The sequence below is a fragment of the Pleuronectes platessa genome, chromosome 20 (assembly GCF_947347685.1).
Source record: "Pleuronectes platessa chromosome 20, fPlePla1.1, whole genome shotgun sequence".
NCBI classification, from domain to species: Eukaryota; Metazoa; Chordata; class Actinopteri; order Pleuronectiformes; family Pleuronectidae; genus Pleuronectes; species Pleuronectes platessa.
In genome coordinates this window covers 17,030,639-17,056,125 of record NC_070645.1, presented here as the reverse complement: position 1 = coordinate 17,056,125, position 25,487 = coordinate 17,030,639, and the positions used below count along the sequence as shown (strand labels likewise).

Sequence of the window (25,487 nt, the reverse complement as noted above, 5' to 3'; positions counted from 1 at the left end):
ACACTGTATGAGGGGATTTCCTCTCAAGGCTGGCCTGTATGCCTGCAATATGCATCATGATTGGTTGAATGGATGTAAGAAAAAAATGTCTAAATTAATTCGATCTGGGTATTATGCCTTCACTGGAAGGAGGGAGCTTCTTAATTGTCTCCTCGGTTCCGCCTTAGCTTTGCTTTTGCATTCAGCCATAATGTGGCCCTTTCAGTATCCACGCACAGAGAAGGGCTTTGCGGAATTTTTAAATCAGAAACGCTGGCATCCGAGTGCGATCCTGGGGGCACACAAAAAAAAAACCCAAACAGGGGGGGGGGATGGGTGAAGGCTGTCAGTGTGGCACTCGACGTGGAGAGGAGACGTGCCTCAGGACTTGGTGAACCACCAGGTGCTCCTTTGGCACAACAATAGGATAAAGGGCGAGACTATACCTCCGAACCCCGTCGCACACAGAAAAGAGTTCTGGGAGGGAGGAGTGAAGAAAGAAGTGAAAAGGAAAATGTGTGGCAGCAAGAGGGTGGCACTAAATCCCACCCACTTTAAATCTCCATTAGATTGTGTTAATTAATTCATCATTATTCAAATGTACTTTTTGGTTTGGAGGAGAAAAAAAAACAGCCTTTGCATATTGAAGAAGGAGGCTCCCTGTAAGCGTGGTGATATACTAACAACACAAAGCTGATGGGTTAATTAATCACCGGATTGATTAAAGGAGTAATTAGGTGCCTCATTCACAATTCACAGCGTTATGAACTAAGAGGGGATCATGTGGTAGGTTGGAGAAACTGTTTTGATTTAAGGCAAGCGGAGAAACTGGTGCACATTATATTGTGGTAATGGAAAAATTGGAGGGTGGAGAGTTCCAGCTTGAACTTATACTTCCTCCTGGCAGAGAGGGGTTGAGTGAGTGAGCCACTTAGGACCTGGATGAGACGGCATCGAGTGCGGCTGGTGTCGAGGAAATGCCCCGGCTATCTGTCGTCTCAGGAATACACTCGAGATGAGGGAGCTAGAGTGTGACTCTGCTGCTCAAGTGCCAGACGCTTGCTGGGTGAGGACATGAGGGCTATAACAGGTCATGAGGCTGTTTCGAGAGCTTTGTGGTGAACATAGGTTTTGGGCAAATAAGCTTAGTCCTGCCTACTTACCTCTACCGGGAAGGATGTGTTCACACCCCTGTCTGTCTGTTTGTTAGTTGTTTTTATTGTAAGCAAGATTCCACAAAAGCTACCGGAAGGATTATAATATAACAAATTCAAGATTCTTTTATTGGTTTAGCTAATATTGTCCCTGCTGTCTCTCTTAAGATGGGAAATTCTAAATGCTGGTGATGTAACGAATAGATTTCCCTTTGTGGATTATTCTGTTAACTGGTAATTCATTTTTTTTTTTTTATATCTGAAAATAGCAGTAAAAATAACAAAACAATGCCACATTGATATTCTAAGGATTCTTGTTTTGTTCAAACCAACAGGTTAAATTCTTTAACTTAAAAAAGGAAATCTTCAAATTTTGAAATCCAGAAACGGATATAAATGGATCAATGTTTAACTCACTTTTTGGGATTTAAAAAAAAAATCATGGCAAGTTTTTCTTCTATATTTCGAATGTTGATGTTTAGTATCTGTTTTTTCCCTTATGACTTAAAAGGTTCTAGTGTCACCTTTAATTGATTTCACAGTCCAAATCCATCTTCAGATCTCAGGAAACAAATGCTCCCTGTAGGACAACATAACAACTCCACCCCCCCGCCACCAGCTAACCCTGAACTTGAATCCGACCCTCCCCCGGTGTGTGCGATGCAACTGTACGTGACCCTGCCGCTCTCTGATGGATCCTCCAGAGATCTCTGACATGACTCACAGATCAAAAGGATTAGCCCCCCCCCCCCAAAACCTGCACACTCACCCACCCACACGGATTGCGGCACACTCATAATACTCCCAGGCACCCGTTCCCTCACTCAGATAATATCTCACCAACCCCTGGGTCTTAATAGAGATGGATCTGGTTGCCTCTAACCTGACCTCCTCTGACCTCAACCAGGAATTAAACTGATACCGAGAATCCAGATTCCTTCTAATAGCGATCGCCCCTCAGTAATCAATGCCAACAATTATTTTTAAGGGTCTACTTGAGGCCTTGCCGCCCATTTCTGCTCTGCTGAGTTTGTGTGCAGATGTGCATGTGTGTGCATCGGCGTGTGTATCGTGCTTTGTGCAACGGTGTGTGTTTCACTTTACCATCTGCGGGGCTGAGGCCTCGGGTGGCCGACAGAACGGAGATGGAGGGGCTGCTGTGCAGTGAGCGGATGTAGTCCATGTATGGGTTGATGTAGGGGTGCGGAGGGTGAAAGGGCGACTCCGCCCCCAAGGAGGGGTTCCGCTGTGGCGAGATCCGGATGAGGGAGATGTCGGAGAAAGCCGGACTGCCTGCCAGCGAAGGAGGCCTGCAGAGACACACAGAGAGAAAAAATATATGAAACATATATTTGTGCTATGAATGTTTTACAAACTCACATGAAATTCCACAGGAAATGGCATGTAATTGCTGTGACAGATTTAAATTCATTTAAAGTTTAAACTAAGAAAGAAGTAAGGCCTATGACCCAGAAAGCAGATTACCTAAAAACATTATAAAAGATATAAAAAAGTTAAAGCATGACGTCAATCTTCTGTGAGGATAATTTTTTTATGTCCGATTATAGCAATCAGACTAACTCATTCACCACATGTGGAACAGTAAAGTCTTTTGATTCCTTGCAGCTTTTATGTCATCATTTTGGTAAACTAAACATAAATAATTCAGTTGTCTCTGAGGACTGGGGCACAGGGACATCACGCTCCTTTCATTAGGCCGGCCGAGCTCTGGCCATCCAGTTTCTACCACATCGGAGCGGTGGTGGCGAGGCCAGACAAATGGACTGTGACACTATCTCTCTGCCTCCATCTGCACAGCACAGAGCAGAGAGCCGCATTCCAACTGCTCCCTGCGCAGACATTTCCTCCGATCAAAGGCAGCTTTCACCGCTGCGTCTTAATCAGAGCGAAACGTAAGACCGAGCTCACCGCTGGCCGGCGCCATGACAAGCACCGCTACACCACTTTACTGATGACCTCAAGCTTGGCTCTGAGCTGAGGCCCTGTACAGAAATGGACAGTGTCCGTCAGCAAGTCTCACACAAGATTTTTTCCTTTAAATGGATAATATGAGCACTTTGGGCTATTCTCTTTATCACAAACCTTTACTGTGAATCGTCTCTATTGTATGAGATGTGAAATAAAGTTGAGAACAATCACGAAAACTTCTTTGGAGCCAAGTTTGAGATGAACTAATTCGTCTCCCTTCTTATAATTGGCTAGGAGGGCTAGGAAACTTCATAATGATGGCCTTCACCACAAAGGCCTTCCCCTGAGGATGTGGAGAAATCCACATATCAGCCAGACATTAAGAGGCTAAGAGATTAGACTGAATTAGCCCCTCCACTTCTCTATGGCTCCCCGGTGGACCAGTCTACTGTGACAAAAGACCCCAGGAGAAGGAGAGGATGAGCGAAGGAGGGAGGGAGAGGAAAAAGTAGGGGTTTAAGAGGGAGGTGGAGAAGGGTGAGAAAAGAGAGGAGAGCGGGGAATGAAGAGTGAGGGACCTGGCCCAGAGTTTGTCTCACAGTGACCTTGAGCAAGGCGAGGGGAGCGGAACAGCCCAATTACAACCTCCACCCCGTCCCCTGATCCCCGACCGGCCCTTTCGTCCCTCCATTTCACAGCCGCCCTAATGAAAGAGCTCAGGCCAGGGCCAGTAATGAGCACTGAGGACCAGAAACAACACATACACACTTTGAGGACAGACACAGTTACACACAGACATACAAGCATTCACACAAACAAACTTCGTCTTCTGGAGTCTTTCTGTAATTAGGCCAAAGGGGCTGTGGGACGATTTTAAAGGCTTTCACTGAGTTCAAGTGTGTGACAACATGTCTCATGGTGATGCTGGAGAAGGTGGAGGTGAAAAATGGTCCTGAGCGGAATCTCAGTAAAAGCCTCGCTGTGAAATCGTGCAAAGGTGACGGATTAAGGGAACGCATCTGACACTGCAACACAACGATTGTCGTATTGTTTTTCCCGCGTCCATTCGATCAGTGCTTTTCTGCACGTCCGCTCTCAAAGACACCCTCATGGGAAATGTCTGACTTCCTCCACACCTTGCAGGCCAAGCTGAGGGCAACTCTGAACTTCAAAACAGGTGTGTGTGTGTTTTAGATAAGAAAGTCATGCCACCATTGCGTGCCTCATTAACACACATCACACACAGCTGCAAAGTGACACTGACTTTGATATCAACATGGCTAAACCAAGCACGAGAGAGGAAAAAGTGAAAATAGAAACAGGAATCTCTTCACCATATCCTGCAATAACTTTTTCAATGAAAAGCCTGAAATTTCCAGACGTAAAAGGCAAAGTATGTGGGACAAATTTGTCTGTGTCCCTGAAATGGCTGCATGTGACGTTTTAGACATTTTCAATAAAGAAATAAGAACCCAAGAGGAAAGGTAAAAAAAAAGATCATGACTTCTTTTCCTCGTCTGGCCGTCCACCGGCCTGTTTGAGGGGAGCCAGACGCCGGCTCCGGCTGCCATGACACTGATTAACCCTGTCATGTGTTGGCTGCGTCTCTCTTCACTGACCCTGGCTGAATGCCTCTGCTTTGCCTTGTTTTCCCAATTAACTTAGCGAATAAGAACAAAGCTCTACTGGCAGACTGGGAGTACTGGCAAAAAGGGAAAGCGGTAAGAAATAGGAAGAAACAAGAGCACACACATGTTGTTGACTGGTGGTTAGAGGGTGCCAGTGCAGGGTAGAGGGAGATTTGAGCCGGCAAGAGGGTAAGAAAAGTTTGAAAAGAAGAGAAGAAGTGGAGAGAGGTGTGGAGGGAGGGCTACAGAGAGGCAGACCATGAACGGTAGTCAGGAAGGAGGAGAGTGACGTTATGAATTGGGAGGGAGAAGTGTTCGGATGGAGGGCGAGTTGGAGAGGGAGGAGAGAAAAAGAGGTCTCGGGGGGTGCAGAGCCAGGTGTGAGGGGATTTGAGGAGGACAGCGGAGAGATGGATGGTTCAGAGGAGAGAGGGAAAAACCAAGAGAGGGTCCGATCCTCCGTGTCCAGCCGCTCTCTGCATGGCCGTGATCGTCTTAGCATCTGCCAGCATGCATTAATCAACATGACGAAAGGAAGTAATCTGACAACACGCAGTGTGTGCGTGCAGGAATGTTCGGCCTGTGTTTGTGTGTGTGTGTTTGTGTGTGTGTGTGTGTGTGTACGCGCTCATGTTCAGGGAGGTGTGTGCCAGAGACGTAGCGTCTTAGTTACACCTGATTTGAGATTTACATCAAAGCTGTACCGCAGGGTTTTGCAGGCTCCTTCTTACTGTAGAGAAGAAACTTTCCCCTCACTCCTCTACTTCCCTTTGTAGGTTTTATAATTCCTGCCAACCCTCAGAGAAGGCGCTCTGCAAACAGGGCACGAGGAGAAGCCGGAGCTCCTGACATATGGAAGCCATTTCCCTTCACGTGGCCTCGCTTAAACCAGTCAGCGCCTCTTTAAGACATTGCGTGTTTACACGGGGCGGTCTGCGGATTTTACGCTGTCGTCTCATTTTCACCGAGTGTAAATATCCCCCCCTAAAGATTTTGAGGTTTCATGTCGGGGTGTGTGTTCATGTACACAGGCCTTGAAACTTTGTTTGGAACAAGGTTATATCAACACTAATAATTTTTCCTGGGTGAATGCTGCAGTAGAAACACAGAGTTGTGGCGAACACTGACGACTTCATTTAGGACAGAAGGACAGAAGGTATCATTGTGGTGCAGCCCTTAGACCTGCTGGTATTGACACAGCGGTCAGTCTAAAACAGGATATGTGTTGTGCAGAATATTTTTAGCTCAAGCGTGAAATGGCTGCGCGTGAAATAAAATGAACATTTCTTGATGTGTGCTCCACAGAAGGTTACAGGAAATTGGCAAGTCTAAATTCAATAAAACCAGCAACTGTGAATGTTCACAGAGCGTCATAATTTCATCTGATGCTGCTGCCGGCCTGGTCCGGTTGACAAAGAGTAAAAAACATCTGAGAGTCAACAAACTCCAACAGAAATTAGATTAAACCCAATCATTTTATTTGGACAGTGCGGCGTGTGTCACATTTAGTCTCAATAAAACGTTGTTAAATTGATATTGAGGATTTTGAGCGACTGGTGTTATGGACAGATGGAAACATTTATCCTCTTCAGTAAAGTGGCCGCTCTCCGACACGCAGCCAGAGAAATGTGAAATGTGGATAATGTGGCTTTAATTGTGGGAAACAATGACTTCACAAGCTGCGAGTCAAGAAGTCACCAAGTGTTTTGACTTCATCTTGGTAATAATTAACATTTACTGTTGACGGACGGATTGTTGGGTCATAGACACAATAAAGGAATAGACGGCCTTTATATGGTGCTTGTTCTAGTCTTATCTTAGACTTAACTCTACAGGCTCTACAGTACAAGTCACTGGATGAACCGCTCTACCTCATAAGCCCAATACTTCCATGTTCACAACCAGCTACTGCAATGGGCCTCTGACTGTTGCCTTAAGGATCCTATGGAAACTCAATATAACTCTTTAACCACTAACCAACTTTTATGTCAGAGAGTTCAGGTTCTCAACTCAACAGCTGGGGTATGTTTTACTTTGGCATTAGGGTTTAACTGTTGAGTGGGCAACTGCAAAGATGGTCTGGTATCAACCATATACTGGAAAATACTGAGTGGTGCAGAGTTCTGTGTGACTTGCAGACCAAATCCACATCAAACTGGGAGTCACAGCAAAAACATCTGTTTTAGAGGTTGTGAGTTGCTTCAAGTACCAGTAAGAAACCAGTACAACCCAGGTTGATAAAATAACCCCCAGCCGGGTTGTGTTGTATTTTAACATGATTTTTAATGGAAGGATGTACAGTAACACACAGGTAGAACCGCCTCTTCTGTGGTCACAAGGGGCTGAGTGAGGTGGGAACTGAGGTTTCCGAAGGGCGCCGGGATCGTTCAGGTGTCGGTTGCTCTCCTGACCGAGGCTGACAGCATCATACTCTCACTCCCCCACCACACCTCACCTCCGTCTCACCCCCTTCATAGAAACCTCTGCTCCCCCGCCACTGCCAACCCTCTAACCCACCCAGCCACAGGGCTGCCATCGCTCTGAAAGCCTAAACCAGAGAGGAGGAAGAGAGGGGCTCCTGACAGCGGAAACAGAAGCACTTTAAAGCTCCAAACCCTTTCAGTGAGATCAAACGGCCACAGGAACAGAGCCAGCTGAGTCCCAGAGAGAGGAGAGGGAGCTGAGACAAGAGACAGAGAGACAGGGAGACAGACAAACAGAGGGAGGTAGATATAGACTCTGGCTTCTTAATGATTCAACAGGAAAAAAAGATATATTCATTAAGTTCAGCCGCTGAAGCACATTCCAATGACTTCCAGTGACTTTACAAGTTAGTCATGATAATTACAGAGCGGCTTAAACTCCACTTAGTTCTATATTCAGATCCAGTGTCCATGTCATGACCTCTAGATAGCAAACACCTCATTACACTCTCATTTTCTGTTTCAAGCAATTGTGAGTTTTTCCAGAAAAGGGGATACACTTAATGTGACCCAACAACACACATGGTGAATAAAGATTTCCAAAAATGCTGACATGTGATTGTCATGTCATAAATATTCCAGTAGCATGACTGACACACGTCTGTTTGCCTACAATGTTAAGGACTTAAACTCTTTTTGACTTTGTTTTTCTTTGTGTAGCTGATCACACGGTTCAGGTGTAGCTTGACACATTCGTCTGTTTCCGCTGTCAAACGGACGAGTGATTTGATTATTCTCAGTGTTTGCAGGAGGAATTTATGATCAAATGTCGGCTAAACAATCTTCCTCAAGGTTGACGTTGTAGTTTCTTTTAGAGCTTTCAACAAATCGCACGGTCTTCATCCAAAGATAGATTTTACTCAGAGCTGAACATGTCCAAAGTTGATATCATAATCAGCTATTTTAAGCTTTTAATTATTACGTTTTAAGCCCTGAAGGTTTGTGTACTTTTCTTGGGAACATGACACAACCGCTATCCTTTTTTTCGTATTGTGCAAGGTGCAACACTGGCAAGACAGACACACAAAAAGTAAACACTCCCCTACTGGCAATGGGAAAGGAGTCAGTTGGTCTTTTCATGACACAAGTTTTGGTGTAAGAGAGGAATTGGTGAACTAGAGTAACCCGTGCTGACGAATCACAGTCTCCATGTTATCTCCATAGTTTCTGTGGCCCCAATGTTTGATATCCAAGGGGGAGGCGCCTGCCAGCAGTGGTGTACTCTAAGCCTCAGAACTTAATAGTGTAGTATTTTGTGAGACTTGTAGTTTGTTGTTCCCTTCGCTCTGGATTTCCTCCCCTCCGCTTTGAGCTTTTCTTCTGGGCCGGGCAGAGCAGACCGTGCACGGACCTGGCAGAGCACGGTGAGGTTGCCAGGCTTTCACGAGAACTATGCCCCCCCGCCCTCCCGAGCGGCGAGGGCTCTGTGTGACCCTCTGACATCAAAGGGCCAGGCGGGTTCAGTGGGTGGGGAGAACTTTCTATTCATGGTCCCATCAAGCAGGATTCCCTCTCTGTGGGATACCTCTGGAGGCGTGCCAGACATTCCCCTACACCACACAGTCACACACACACACACACACTCACACTCACACACACACACACACAGCTGTCAAGCCGACTACCCATCGTTCTACTTTAGTTTCTCTATCTCCTCCCCCTGTGTGTTTCAGTCACATCATCCACACATGCACGCTTGTCCTGGCAGGAAGACGTACAGTACAGCCCCGTGAGCACGTATCACTTCCATGCTACCTGAGCACTAACATGTGCTTATCAACAGGAGTCGGTGAGTGTGACGGACTTAACTCATAACAAACGGGTCCAGGTGTTAGCGGCTCTTGCGTGAACTCCGAGGAGGGGTCACACACGCGGTGAAGGTGTGTCGCACATGAAATACTCTCCTGGTTTTAGATCAAGGCTCCTCGTTGCTCCTTATACTCCCACAAAGTGAGAGGATTATGCTTTATCCCAAAATAAAGGCTGACTCACATATTTTCCCCGCTTGTGCGGCTTCTAAGTTATAACCAAACACATTCGTCGTTTTGAAAAGTTTATGTTTGGCTTTGCCACGCAGCAGGGGTGTGTTTTTTCCCAGGCTGCTTGAAAAATCTTTTTCCACTCTGCAATTAAATGCAATTTCAACCATCGAGATAAGAATGTCGAGCAAAACGAATCAACTCAGTATATAGCAAGGAAATGAAAACATGAAAGTGGAATGAAACAAAAAGAACAAGTCTTTTTTCCTGTCGTTTCAAGGAGGCTGGGAACAAACATGAAACAAAAAAAGATTTTCTTGTTCTTTTTCTGGTCCTCTCCTGTGCTTGATTTTCTCCTTCTACAAATAGAGCAATCACTTTACATGGAACATTCAACCTTCAGCTTTGCTGCACATTACGCATTTGATTGCTGTTTTCTTCAAACCAAGGGCAGGTGGAATTAACGCAGCTCACAGTTAGTGTTTTGAGTTCCTCTGGCAAGCCCCGGGCTATGGAGAAGACAGGAGGGGACTCCAGGGTGTTGACGTGTTAAACTTCTAAAAACAAGGAGGAAGCAAATCTATCTCTCCTTTTCCTTCCTGACGCCTGCAGCTAAACAGGGTTTCGGGTTCCACACCCCATCGCCTTCACTACCCTGACAAGTCAGGTAACGAGCGTGCACGTTCGCGTGCGAGCACAGCCCATCGCAGGTGAGGGGCGGCTGGAAGAATGAGTGTGGCCCAGGGCTGAGAGGAGCGGCTCAGGTCGGTGAGACGGCTCCACATGATCCCCTCCTCAATTCACCACGTCACACTGGGCTGCTGAAATGAGCAGCCGCACGGATGGGCCTGAGCAAATCACAAACAATACACGGCGCTACAAGACAGCAGAGACACACCGCTGGAGATGGTTAATCCTTCAGACAGGGATCTGAGGAGGAACAACAGAAAAGAAAAAGGGGGTCGGGAGGAAGAGGAGGGAGGGAGGGAGGAGGGAGAGCTAAGACACAAGAGGGAAGAGAACAGGAGCATCAGGTACAAGACACACAAATGTATGTTTCCTCCTCAGCACTGGAAATCTCCTCTTCAGAATGAAATCCATCACGTTTTCCTAATACATTCTTCTCGGAGAGGAGGGGAAGGAAAGGAAAAGCTGGACAGAAGAAAGGCAAGCGCTGGTGGGAAAGTGAACAGACACAGCCTACTTTATTCTGGCCATTTCATCCATCTTGTTGGACTAATAAAATGTCAAGTGGAGTTCCTTGATATTTAATCATGAAGGGGCCGAGTGCGTGGTGGTGCCAAGCTCGAGCTTGATGAAGCTTTGGGAGGCTTAAACACGGACATGGGGAAATTTTGGAAACACCCGAAGCAGAATGATTCACAAACCTGCTGCAGAAGTGAAACAAAAACTGATATGAATGGGAGGTATAATGAGTCCAGCTTGGGAAAAACATTTCCCTTGTTTGTCTCCACCTCTAATTAATCCCTTTAAATAAACTGTCAATTCAAAGAATCACTCAAGCAAATCAGATAAATTATGGACATGCAACAAAAATTACTGCATTCTTACAAGTGGCTCACCCTGCAGCTGCGTGCATGACTCTGCATATTTGTGAAAGCTCCCAATGGACACTCGATTGAATAAAGACAACTTTACACCCTGACCTCCACACCATCAAAAAATAAAAGTACCACGGGAGACGGAAATAGAAAAAGATTTCTTTCTGGCTTTCGCCCACACGACATTATTAGATGAAACCAGCCTCTGTCACACTATCAGATGTAATGGACTTCACATCTGATAAGGCAGATAACAAAAGGGCTGAAAGAAAAGAATCGCTTTATGTGATGTGAATTAATTTGAATTGGTGAGGAGAGTGTAAAAAAGGAGTGATTTAGAAGATAAACAAATAGAAAGAGGGAGGAGAAGAGGTGCAGAAGCTGTTAAAAGAGAGGTAATGAACTCGTTTCCTCCCACATTAAAACTGTCAGTGGTCCTTAGCTCGACGGACGGGACTGTTTAACCAACATGTGGTCGTATTTTACATTGTTGCATTTGCGTTCCTACGAAATCATTTATTGAAGGACTTTGACAAGGAGGGATGGAAGCAGAGGAGGGAGAGAGAGAGAGAGAGAGAGAGGGAGGGAGGAAAGGAAAAGGTGGAACAGAGGGAGGATGGAAAATGAGGAGAGTTGCAGAGGATTTACGACCCTGTTCCCCTGCTCTCGTTACTTGCTGTAACTGGCCCCCAGAGTGGGATCGCAGGGTCGGGAGCCCAGAGCCCCGAGATCAGAGTAATGGAAATTCCACATTTATTCTCCGCTGCAGCGTGACGTCTGCAGGGCACCGGCTGAGGCAAAACTCCCTAAACTGACTCTGGATCTCTTAAAACTACAACTGAATATTTCTGCATGAGGGTAATAAGATGCAAAAATATTTTCCTTTCTCGTGAGGAAAAACGTATTTTCCTCTAATTGCAGAAAATAAATTCTACATGACAGCTTCTTTAAACTAGTATTTGTGAAGAGAGAGAGAGAGAGGTAGACGTCAGGGCGGCTTCTGCCTGAGGTTGTGGAGACGATGTGAGACGGCACGCTGCCAGAGCTGCACGGGTAAGATCCTGACAAGTCGCTGCTGCTCTCTGATACCTCCCGCCAATGAGAGGAGGGTCTTTTACAAAAGCCAATTAAGAAAAGACACAGCTCATAAAACTGACAGTCGTCCACACCCAGCAAATAATTTACCACGGGAAAAAAATATATAAGCTTTTTACCTGCATGACCTTAAAGAATGCAATATATCACAAAGCAGATCAAATGCTGTCTGATGTTAAAATACCCAAAATGTTATATACAACTTAATATTTTGGGGGTTTTAGGCTAAAAGTTAGATTAATAAAAATGTGATTGTGTCACCTTGGGTTGTGGACATTTTTGACTATACACACAAATTACTTTTTATATATATATATATAAAAAATAAAAAATAAAATAAGCAGATGCAGATGCAGCTAATAAAATAATTATTGGCTGTATTATCAAAATAATTTTAACATATGACTAAAATCCTTATTTTGCATACAGTTATAAATGTCTTAAAAATACAACATGAGCTTAACTAAAACAAATGTGTATTTCAGCTAATTTGTTTTATATATAAGAAATGCAAGGTGAAGAATTGAAATAGAAAAATTAAATAAAAATGGCAGTGAATAAATCAAATGACAGGAGAAAATGTTTCAAGTGTGTGTGTGTGTGTGTGTTAAAGCCTGGATGCACAAGCAGCGCACACATTAAAACACACTCACACGCACACACACTGCAGTGCAGGGCTGTTGGCACCTGTCTGTTATCTCTTCCCCTCAGACCTGGTTTTCCATTGTGCTCCACGGGAGAGCTACAAATTGAGATCTCAAACATGAAGAGGGGCAAATGACTTGTGTAAAGAAAATCAAATCCGCTAATGTGTTACATGTGCAAATTCACAGGCCTTGTATTAGAGATTAATGTATCACCCCCTTTTATGGAAAATGTAAGATATATTTTGTAATGCACCCTTCAATGACATCCAACCAAGGGCGAACACAGAATTACAAAGAATAGGAAATATTTGCTGAACGCATAATCAAACAGGATTTGATTTGCATGAGTAAAGTGTTATGTAAGGATCCGTTTGTAGATTGGAAATACGATGAAGTCTTTAGTAGAGATTACTATTTGGTTTAAAGACATACTAAATGAGTCATAAACCATTTAGCACAGAGTGAAGGAAAAACATAAAAAATGCATGTGATATTTAATAACTGGGGGGAGAAATACAAATATACAGCAGACACAGTGGCTGCTGCAGGCTCAGCGTAGGTAATCCCAGCCCGGTAAGTAGAGTTTTGGAACATGTCTTTACAGATCTCCACGGGTAATGACTCAACCCTAAAACCTTTACAGGCCTTGTCAGATATCTGCTGTGCCAAAGTTGTTTTTTTTCCTCTGCTCCCCCCCCCCCCCCCTGTACCTGCTGGATCCATCATTCTCAAAATACACAGGTGCCTTCAAAATATCATGGTCCTGTGCTCCGGCTGAAGAGAGAGAAAGGGGGGGGGGGGGGAGACTACACTGCCCATTTAGCCCTCTGAAACTGGTGTATTACAAAAAAAAAGATATACTGTAACTTCCATCTAGCCCACATTTCTGCTTAGGCATTTATCTCCTTTCTCTCTAAATCCTGAAATTGCCTCAGAAAGAAGGGGAGAGATATTTTCTCCCTCCTCGCACATTTTCACCGAGTGGCGCACAACTTTCTTTCTTTCCCTTTTTTTCCCCCCCTCTCTCCTCTCCAGTGGAAATGGAAGAGGCTTTATGTCAAATGCGGCTAAAGCCAGCCTCTCCATATCAAACAACGCAGCGCGAAAATTACTGTGGTGATGATAAGGCTGCCAGATAGAGTGGAGGAGGAGAGCGAGGGGGAGAAGAGCGAGGGGGGGGGGGGGGGGGGGGGGGGAGAAAACTGAAAGGAAGTGACTCTACTCAATTATACTGCAAAATTGGTATGACTGAATATTTTTCATTCAGGTGACTGATAGTATCAGTGAAACTGCAATGCAGATAAATAAAGGAGCCTTCTGTCAAGAATAAACACCATTAATCATGAAGCCAGCGACTGCGTGACCGCCTGTCCCCCTGACTTACTCCATAGAGAAAGTATTATAGAGGGGGAGCAGGGGGGGGGGGGAGCGATGGAGAGAGAGAGAGAGAGGGGAGGATGGAGGGAAAGCAGTGAGTGCACCGGAGAGGGGTGACCTACGAAGTCACACAGAATGGGTTTTGGACAGTCGGAGCGCGGGATGAAGAAGTGGCCCTCGTCTCGCTCCGCCTGCTTCTCAGTGACAGCAGCCATATCTGGACGGAGATGATCAGACGTGATTACCAAATAATCATCAATTTCCTAATGTAATTTATGGCCTTACTTCCCATTCTGTTCTCGTCTAGACAATATTTAAATGTGGATATCAATGAGACATTATAACGTGTAAACTAAAAGAAAATGTTGGTTGTAAATAACTGAAAATATACGGTTGCCTAACCCTTACATATATTTGCCCATAATAATGCACGAAGAAAATTATAGTCTCTAGATCTTGAACATCGAAATATCAACTATTACACGAGGCCTTGACACAGCAAAGTGAAATCACACCACTAATGAAGCCGCGCAATTAAAAACTCTCTTCTTCTAGCTTCTATAAAAGCTATACTGCATTTTTTTCGGGTCTATTGTCTTGTACGTTTATGTGTGTACTTGCAGAGTGTGTATGTGTGTTTGCATTTGCGTATATATGTGTAGCAATGCTCGGCCTCATCCCATCTGGAAGGTGGTGTGGAGATAAGACCCTGGTCTTTATGCTAAGCAACATGCCGCTCCTTTATGCCCAGACTGGGAACTCTGACAACAGTTTATGTAAATAACTAGACAACAGTCAACACATTTTTCCCCAAAAAAAGAGCGAGCGAGTGTGTGAAGTCGAGCTGTTTTGCAGAAACACAGTAAAATGATTAAGATTGCTGCAGAAAATCAAATGGAAATCGAGGTGATTCGCTCGGTTGTGATGGATCTTTACATTCAAATGATGTTTCTGGGGCAAATGCTTAAAGTCAACAAACTTCTTACTGGTTTGCAGAGCTGAGGTTGTGCTGGGATGACTGGGACACACGCTGCAGCTGTCCCCCGGTACCTCCAGTATACCGTCCAGTCAGGCCAGGCCCGCAGCTGAACAAACACACTCCTGAATGAAATACCCACACAGGCTGGGAACACGGACACACACCCTCACAACCCCCCAGACGCACTCTACCTCCACAGCGACAGAACGCACAGTCCACGACTTCATTCACGACTTACGCAGAAACACTTCAGATTGTTGCATTTCTCTAAATCAATATACAACACTATTAAATGTATATGCATGTATATTCTGTCTATTTACTTTCCCATTCAAGTGAATGGACTCTTATACTCCTCTGTTTATATATTGACTTAGTTTAAAATGTTATATTTTGCATTTGCTCACTATGAGATGCTTCAACAAATTATATATTTTTAGAAATATGTATTATAAATATAGCAGAGAAACTTCCTCTTAAATACTAAATCAAATTGAAAGGAATCAAAAACTCAGCCCTGAGGCTTTTCTATTTGTTTTACAACTTTATAAACTCTTTCATTGACTTGATTATTTTCTAAATCCACATCTGTTAACTGCGCTAAAGGCTGTGAGTCAATTGCTGAACCCGTAAGAATGTTTTGTTGTTTTGTGGCCCCCATTCGCACAGCACGAGGGCCGGGGACTCCAGAGCAAACTCTGAGGCCGATAATTGACTTGTGACGAATACCTCTGTTTGTTCGGAGCCGTCTCCGGGTGACCGACAGCCGGGGCTCAGCCACACGAGGGGGACTGTTTTGTTTTCCTGTGTACTATAGTCCAGCAATAAAAAAAAAAAAAGCCAGAATGAAAGAAGCTGGCTCTTCTCTTGGCCCCCTGCATCCCCCCCCCAAAACTCTCATTAAGCCGGCCGGCACAATGGTGGTGGCAGAGAGGACCAGAGCTCCCATGGAGAGCCTGCTCTTCACCGATCAATGTGTTTATTTAAGCAGGAAAACATCTTCTCTGGAACAGGAAGGGAGTTTTTAATCTGTTTGGTAGCGCTGGAGGTTTCTAGAGCAGAAACATTCAGATAGAAGGTACCAGATTAAACATCTTTTAACTGGTCCTGGATCAGTGCAGTACAATAAGAGTTTGCTTAAATTGGACGTTATGGAAACCTGGTTTCGGTTTCGGCTCAAACTGAAACTCTTAAAAAGCGCTGTACGTTCACGGGAGCACACGAGTTCCCCGGTAAATCAAGTGCACCACAAGAAGGCACCCCCACCCCCCACCCACCCCCTTCCCTCCTGACCCTGCGGCTTTAATATTGAATGGCACATTGGTACCTTCCCCACAAGAATTCATAAACTAAACGATTAGCCTCTGTCTGTAATTGCGTCCTCCCTTGCCTAATAGGGGAGGTGAGGTAAAGAGGGAAAAAAACAAAGGACAGTTAATTTGTGATTTCCTCTGCTCATTTGAAGGCAAATTAAGTGTCAAACAGCTAATACAGAGCATATTTCATTTTATGAGCTTTTAATTTAATTCTACCGCCTCATATCGCTGGAGCCTGTTAGCGCAGCTAACGGCCGCTCCTCACGCAAGAACGGGGCCATAAATAAACATGTTTCAATTAGACCCTTCACGGTAATAGGATATGATCCTGTTCATTTGCCACGTATAGATGGTGGATGTGTCACTGTGGCAGAGAGGAAACAAGCTGCCGGGCGTCTGCTGTGTTTTGCTCCGGCCACGGATGCCCACTGGCTTGCGAGCGAGCGGCGGGGGAAGCTGGCGGGATTGATGGAACTGCCGCAGGGCCAACCCAACTGTAATTACAGGCCGTAATGAGAGGCTGCATGGGGAAGTACTGCAATAATAGTCCCTGTGTACTTAGGCATATCTTTGAGAGAGCTAATAACAATTAATTCTGTTCACCGAGGAAAACTTGTCTTAAAACAATTCAATATTTCTCCATAAGCCGGCTCCTGTCTTCCGTTTCCCCGAAGCGACAGCTACACGATGACTGCTTTTATGCCGTTGGCCTGGATACAAGCAACATTGCGTTATCGAGCAGAATGCATCACTTCTGAGTCGTGGGGGGGGGGGGCTGTAGATCTACGGTTGTAAAGTTTGGCCGCAGCTAAAAGTTGCAAAAATTCGAACCTGGGATCGCAATTAACTCCAATTATCCATCAGGTGGTTGGACTCAGCTGATGAGGGCTTCTTCTCACCGAGGAATTCAGAGCTGCTTTTAATCAAGCAGGCGTTAATGCTGCTTCCCGGCGCAAAGACCCAAAAGGAGTTGAGATTCCTACACGGAGCCGACGTGAATTCACAGATAACATGCGTGCTGGTGAGTTCACAGACTTGATTTAAACAAGCTTGGCTGCTTAACAGCTGTCTTATAATAATGACAAATAGTTTCCCCTCAGCGTAACGTGTCATATTAAACAGCTCCATGCTTAATGGCTTGGATAAACAGGCCATAAGTAGCATGGCAGAGCGCGGCCGTGTCTCCAATGACAGCAAACCAAGCGTACAGATAACTCCTGTCCGGACGGAGTGACTGAAGACACTCTGCGTAACTTCTCCCCCTTAATTCAATTCCCTCGCTCCATGTCGTCCCTCCACCCCCCCGCTCCACTCCACTCCTCGGCTCTCTCCTCCCCCCTCCCTAACCTGTGCTCCTGATCATACCAAAGCGCTCCTGACGGATAACAAGCCCGGCTGTTTTGTTCGAGCCCGTGTTGCCGCGGCGTGTTCGCCCCATTATCTCTGCATAAGCTAAATGCTAAATTATATTTGCCATTTTGTTTGCAGTGACACGGGGCATCAATCACCTCCCTTTTTTTATTTCCTCGAGCCCCCCCTCCCTTCTCCCTCCTCTGCAGCCCCTGAGCAGGAGACGAGGGGTTGAGAGGTGGGGTGGGCCAGAGGTGGGGGGACATAAAAAATTCATTACGCTTAGTGGCACATCAGCAAGGGAGAGATATGACTCCAGAGGAAAGGAAGGGGGGAGTTGATAATGATGAAGAATATCAAACATAATGCGGCCCAAGTAGCTGCCCCATCCAATTTGTCCTCGTCGCGTGGTGATCGCTTCCTCCGTGTCGGCGGGTAAGAAACAAGGACGATGAAGCGTCTCCTTGTGGAACTCACTGTTCCGACGCAGAGAATACAAATAACGGCAAGAGTGAAAGAGATAGAAAGAGAGAGAGGGGGTGACGAAAAGAGGAAGAGAAGAAAAAGGTCTCCTGTTAGTGAGTGAGTGAAGAGCTTTGAAGATCTCTGCAACACCGGCCGGTCATTTACTCCCGGGAAAATATGAGACGACTTTAATAAGGAGTCCCCTGCTATTAAAGTCTCACCACTCATATCCTATAGTCTGCACATGCATGTGATTGGATGAGGCAGGAGTGGCTGGTTGCATACAGTTCATGTGTCAGAAGCCCATCGGTGTCTGTCAGAGACGGGTGGATGTCAGCGGAGGCACTGCTTCCTTCTCTTGACAGGGCTTGATCACTGCTCTTATGAGAATCACACGCTCCCAGGCTCCCCCCTCGCCCGGCTCTCGTTTCCATGTCTCTGACACATGTTCATTTGTGTGTCTCTGACACGCAGATCATGTTGCGCACGTCGCAGCGCTGCAGGTTTTTGATCCTTAAAGAGGGAAAGAGAGGCGCCCGACACCTACAAGGAGGGATGCTCCACGCCCACGGGCGGAAGCAGGTTCAGGGGCTGGATCTGTAGCGCCATTAATAATGGGGAGCCTGCCGCTGATGTTCCATAATGCAACTGAATCAAGTGTTTGACTCAGAGTGGGAATACATGACCTGAGTCCGGGTCAGGCCAGGTTCTGACTAAATGGTTTAAATGATATTCAGGGTTTGAGCAGGACTCAGTCACATTGCCTGGGCTATCTATCTACTTGACTTTTTTGTTTGCTGCACATGCCTGCAATCCAGGAGAATATTGGGTTAGTTCCTGACATAAAACACAGAGAGTTGGAGACACTTACACGTGAAGAGGGGGCACCGGGGAGGGATCGTAGATGTAGCGTCCCTGGGCATGTCTGTCGTCAATGGGCACTGGAGGGTGGAAGGTCGGGAAGAACTGTGGTGCAGCTGTGTAGGACAGAAAAGAGAAAGAAATAAGACATATGAAATCCATTATTGGATTTTTTTTCCAAACATACTGTCACGTGAATTCATTCCCTTCTCATCTGATCTCGATAGCAGCCATAATGAAAGGCAGTGGTTGATTGCTATCGTTCTGTGGACCCACCCAAATGAGACCTCATTAAGTGAGCTGAAAGCTGCACGGCTCCAACACGTTCGCAGAGGAAGTCTGTGAATGTCTCAGGGCTGACAGAACTCAAAATAAACAGTGATAAGTAACCGTAAAAAAAAAAAAGCCGCCAAATGGCACATTTCTCACTGAGCCAAGCATAATGTGGTTTTGTACAAAGGATGATGTTTAAGTACAGCCACTGGAACGTACCAACTGAGAACAAAAACATCCTTTTTCCGTTTCACTGCTTTGTCACAACCGCCAGAGAGAATCGAACCCCCCCCCCCCCCCCCCCCCAGATAAAACATTAAAACATTTGCATAATATGAGCTTCCAGGCCTTTCTCTATTTTTACCGCCTGAAATGTAAACTGATGTGCTGCCTCATCTTCTAACCTGAACTGCACCCTGCACCGCGATCGCAAACAACTAAAGCTGGAATGTTTCTGTCGCAACTGTGCATCCAAGTTGCAACAAGTGAGCCGTGAGTGGGATCTTCTTCTGGAACGCAGCCTACCTGAGGGTCGAAGGTCAAAACCTCCACAGAGAGACAGAAACAACACAACTGTTGCACACACTGCAACTTTAACGGGTCCACATAAAAACAAATGAATCACTTCTTGACTCGCACATTGTCTGAACACATCTCACGTCACCTTATTGCCTTTTTACCGAGGCCATTGCCAAGTGGCATATCAGCACCCTGAGGCAAAGCATGTGTCAGCATCTGCATACCTTCACGCAACAAGTCTCCGAGGCTGCTAGCTATGTGGTTTTTGCTTGTAAACATTTGGGAGCTTTTGCCAAGATGGCAGATGGATAAACGGGGGGGGGCCCCAACAGCCTTTAAATGCAAGGTGCCAAACACAGCAGGTGTTGACTCAGATCTGTTTACCTCATCACTCATTCTCTCATTGATGAGCATCGCCGGCTTGGGCCAACACATCTACATTTACGAGGGGGTGAGTTTAGTTCAGTAAACAATCCTGCAGATGATGTAGCACATGCCCAAACTTCAAACTGAGACACCTAGGGGAGGTAACAGAAGTATTTATAGGAAGGGTTGGTATGTTTCTAGAAACTCTTTGTTTTATTTGTTGAGTTTTCACACGCATACACAGCTAAAGAAGAGACGATACTTAATAATTAGCGAGAGAGTCACGGACAAGTCGCTTCTAGCAGTTGTCGGTCATTGTGTGTTTGTGTGTTTCAGGACACGTTTCTCTGGGCCTATATTTCATATTGTTTAAAAGATGAAGATGTAACTGTGAGTGGTGGTAAATAAATAAACCATTCACTTCCACCCTTTCCTGAGCTGTAAATTATATATATATATATTATTTCGTATTCTTACCAGTTGAATTTCTGTGGACAGCCCTGAGTAAAAAATCAGCACACTCACAGAATCAGTCTCTTTAATTGCTCGTTCACTTGCTCGCCATATGTGTTGAGACATATTAAAATTCATGCCCCTGTTGACTGTGGTTTGCTTCTGTGCTCGATGAGTGAAAATAAAACTTCTGGACAAACTTCTAGAAACCATTCGAGGGGTTTTCATCCTGGCTGATTTCACAAAAACAGAGATCAGAACTAAAAAAGCCTCCTCCACACAGCTCTGGCACGTATCGGACCAGTCCATCTCTGTCTGTTTAACAGTTTCCTCCTGATGACTCAGTTTTGGCTTGGCTCACCTCAGCCGATTTCCAGAGCTGCTGAGGGAAGGAGGGATGAGGAGATGCTGGGATGGAGAGATTGGCTTGAGGTGAGCCGAGGGCAGAATCGGTTTTGTTTACTCTCCGTAGCTCCACGCCTGGGCTGCCGGCCCTCGGCTGTCAGAGTCGGAAATGAAGCTTCAGGTTTATGTGCCGAGTTCTAGCTTGAAGGGAGTAGAGGCTTCATGTTGTTGATGCTGATTCCCCTCCCCCCCCCCCCCCCCCCCGCCCCCTGCAGGAACTCTACACTGACCTCTGTCCTGTTGGGCGATGTGGGATGACTGCAGACATTACAAACTGTGAAATCATTTTAAAGACTCCACCCCTTCATTCCCACATCCGCCACTCCTCATTGAATTACCCAGAAATCCCCCCCCTATGTTTATGTCTCTGGAGCTCCTCAGTCAGCACAGCCCTATGCCTAGACTGGACCTTTTTCTCCTCTCCCTCCTTCATCACTCCTCCCCTCCCTCCCCTCCCTCCTCTCGCTGTGGCCCACGACTCTGCCGCATGGCAAACAGTTCCGCCGAGGTTTATTTAAATCTAACTCAGAAGTTTACTTTACCCGGGCCCTATCTAAATAGAGCCTGCCACCTCTTTTACGCCAGCGCAGCTCTCCATTAGCGAGGCAAACAGCCCAGTGTCACTGGAGGGAATGTATACAGTCGCAAAGAACAGAGGGCGAAGGAGAGAGGGGGAGAGACACCATCCTGCAATCCATCTCCAGTGTTTCCTGCAGGGACTCCTTACTGTTTACTCCCGGACTAAATTGCTCCTGCTCTTCTGGATATTCAGGGGGTATTCTTCTAATGGAGAAAACAGCTGGAGGGCACATAGGAACCAAACACAAGCAGCACTGTGTTTCACCAGAATCAACCTCCACTGGTAAAGAGAGAGAGGGATCAAATCACCTCGGCCAAACACTGAAAATCTGGACTTTGGGAACACTGGATAGTTTCCAAACTGTTTGATGCTGAAACACATTTTCATAGATCTTCACAAGTCAAACATTTTAATGAGGCCAGTGCAACTTTTCAGAGCAGCATTATTAATTTTTGGTCAAAATTTTGGGATTCTTTCAGGAGACTAGATAGACGTCATTAAGACATGATTACAAATGGGTCTTAATGAAAGGGCAATTAGAAGCAAACTTTGACCAAGCTCATTAATTCTAATTCAGTACAAACACCATGCTCAGGAATGAAGGAGAAGCCGGCTTCTCCTTCATTAAAGAGAGGATGGTAATTGCCTTGTCCTTTATTGGACACTTGAATAATTTCAAAAGAAGGGGGAGGACAAGGGGAGGATGAAGCCTAAAGCATATCATTTGCAAAATCCTTATTGGTTAATCTCCTTTCATAATGGAAGTGTTTCCACAAAGGATCTTCACCGGGCTTTGGAACATTTGTGATGTGATACTTTCGGAGAGAATTCCAGCTGTCACTCACAATTCTGATTTGGGTTTTTGATAATACACAACAATAACAATTTCTCTTCCTTCTCCTTTGTTGTCAACTCAGCATTGTGAGTTTACTGTCTTGACGGCTGAACCTGGTCTCCTCCTCTGCGCTGGTGAGGGTTCACTGACTCGGCTCTAACAGAGCGTCGCCCGCAGCCGAGGACGAAACGCTGCTCTATGAAAACTGCGCTCCTCAACGACACGCCGCTGCAGGAGCACAAAGAGCCAGTGACAGATTGTCATAAGTGACTAAGGCGGAGGGAGAAAAGGGCTGCTGGGGCCTGCTCCAGAGGTTTGTGAATTACTAATGTGGAACATATGAAGCCTGTGCCGTGGCGGTGACTGCCAGATTTCATTATGCCACCTCTTTCCCTGCTCATGATCTCACTGCTCAGGCACGCTCGTCTGCAGCAGGGGCCTGAAGTTGCACCATATTTCTGCAACACTTTGCAAACTGTGTGAAAGATGCTCCGGACTTTTTTCTATTCGCATGTTTACAAGTGCATTTGTGTGCAACTTGTGTCGCTCCTCTCTGGGAGTGAGTACTTGAGCGTGTACTTGAGTTTGCTGTGACAGTGCAGGGCGTATTGTGTTACTGCTGTTCTTACTCACTCCTGAAGGTGTCATCTTGAGATGGTGCCAGAGACACTGCAACAGGAGGGGGGGGGGGGGCACTGTGGGCTCGAGGCCTGGGGCCCGGAGAACGGCTGATTACATTAGTCCAGAGCTAAAACAATGTTTATCTTTGAGGTTTGGCTAGAACATCTAAATGTGTGTGTGTGTGATGTGTCTGGGACTGTGGTGGAGGATTTGCACTGAAATATCTTTATGTATACAATACTACTACTTTACTAATATCTTTGCCTATGCACAGTACACACATTTTTACTTTAAGACCCCTTAAAACGACGCAAAATTATTTTACTTGAATCCTTAATAGTCATTCCACAAATAAAGTCATGAAAAAGTAAATTGATTCTAGGCTACAAACACAACACAATATCTGCAATCAAGCATAACTGTGAAGGTTGCGTGTGTGTGTGTTTGCATGGTGTGTGACTTTCGTGTGTTAAGCATTTTTCATCCTGCTTCCCTTGAGACATGTGACACGAGGGCCTCCCATCAGTATCTGGTTGGCAGGAGATGGACCCCGTACAGCCCATCCAGACGGAAGTAGTCTGGACGCTGGCCCGCTTCTCTCCCTGTGATCAATCCCCTCACAACCAGTCTCTCAACACGTCTGCGTACACTGAGACCTCAAGCTGTTTGGACATGTAAACAACACTTTGGGAGAGTGTTTAGCTGAGCTCAATGGGAGTTGCGGTTGACTTTTGGAGCGCTTTGCTTAATTACAGGTCCCAGATTGTTTCAGGTCTAATGGCCTAATTACCACTGTATAAATTAGTCTAATGCTCGTGCTGTGCGAAGCCTTTTCTGCTGTATGAAATGTTTGGGCAAAGGAACAGAGAAAGATAAAAAAAAAAAAAAAAAAAAGCTCTTTAGTCTGCAAAGAGCAATAGTTTAAAAAAAAGGGAGAAGAAAGCGAGAAGAGAGGTTAAATAACAGGAGAATGTTAAGTGTTGGATTCCTAATCTCTCTGCCATTCGTCATATACGTACGGCTGCTAGATCACACTCTGCCCTTCCTCTGAAAATCAATAGATTTCTTTCTCTCTCTCCGCCGCCGTTTTTTTGCTTTCGCCGTCTCTCCTGCTCAATTGCTCTCACACCCTTGAAACACAAAAACTTTTTCTGTGGGTAAAAGCAATTAACGCGGTGGGGGAAAAGAAAACAGAACAGAGCGGAGGAGAGAAAGTGAGCAGTAAAAAAAAAAGAGAGAGACGTCAGCCACGCACGATAACAGGCTGCTCTGTTCAAGTATACATTCCATCGCTACTCGCTGTCAGAAGTAATTTGTTTGTCTAGACTGAACAAGTCGGTCAATGCCCGTCCTTTCTCCTCGTGGTTCTACAAGTCTATACATATTTGCTCTGGGATTTAATCTTTAAGCAGGTTATCTCTTTGCACCGACAAAGCTCGGTTCAGGATCATTTTTCACGGCTTCATTGTGCTCGTGCATCATCCACGCGACACGCAACAATACCCTTCCAAACTTTATCTGAGAGTTCAAATCTTAAAAAATTTGAATCCCCAGTGAAACATGTGGCCGCTTACGGGACAAATATCTGAAAACATATTTACAAAGAAAACTTTTCAAGTAGCTCCCCCCCCCCACACAAATATGTTGACGGAACATCTGCGAGACATTCACGTGTCCATCCTAACAAATTGCACACTCCAGCGAAAGGACCCTAACCTTACTGGAGTGGAGCTAAGCACTCACACAGCTTTTCTAGGGGCCCCAAGCTATTCCCCCCCCATTTTCCAACCGCTCTCCACCTCCCTGTATCCCAGTGTGGATCAGGGAGTGAGGGTTATTTCACGAGGCCCCTGCGCTGCGCCAATCTATCTCCTACATTTGGTGAATTTCTCCAGATTGGGATAAGCTGGGGAGCAGAACAAAGCATTACGCGTCGGCCCTCTCCCCTCACTCCAGCACCCTCTCCACCCTCCCCTACCCAACCCGCCGGCCTCCTCTCCCCCACCCGGCTGGGGGAGTGATTTACACAGCAGTTTAGTAACTGGAACTCTGCACTACACCACTCTCCACTTCTCTCCAACTCTCTATCTCTCATCTGTCTATCTCCGAGTCTCCACACAGAGAGAAGGGAGTTGATTTAAACCTGGGGTTAACTCACCGGGTCTTTTAGTTTGCTTCAACTCCCCCCTGTGTGATTTACTCCTCTCAAAAACAAAGCCGCTGTAGGGTTTGATCTTTTGGTTGAGATCTTTACTTAGAAATTAGGGGTCACAGGAGAAATTAGAAGATCCACAGTGTCAACTATCTGTTTTTAAAAACTCCTTTAAATGCCTATATTGTAGGAAATGTAGGATAAACTATATATATGAGAGTCAAGGTCATTGACGCCAAAGCTACTCTGTGAAAGGCTGACCCCATGTAGCCCTGTGTCCCAGCTCCTCCCTGGGCCTCTGTGATTGTGACTGTGAGGTGAATACACCTGCATTATAATAACACAAAGGCTGGACACTGTTTGGGGAACATGGACGTCTTCTCAATTCTGAACCACGCTGGGAGGTCACTGACTAATACCAGGCATTTTGATGTAACTTTGTTTACCAAAGAAAATATTTCCTGGTCGCCATTGTTCTC

The 25,487-nt window shown here is 45.6% G+C and overlaps 1 protein-coding gene across 1 annotated transcript in view; it reads right to left on the bottom strand.

Annotated features, from left to right (window-relative positions):
* Positions 1-25,487, bottom strand: part of gli3 (GLI family zinc finger 3) — an 88,923-nt gene that overhangs the window by 21,289 nt on the left and 42,147 nt on the right. Inside the window, 2 exon segments of the mRNA XM_053412916.1 lie at positions 2,238-2,443; positions 18,815-18,920. Coding sequence (XP_053268891.1) covers positions 2,238-2,443; positions 18,815-18,920 — 312 coding nt within the window.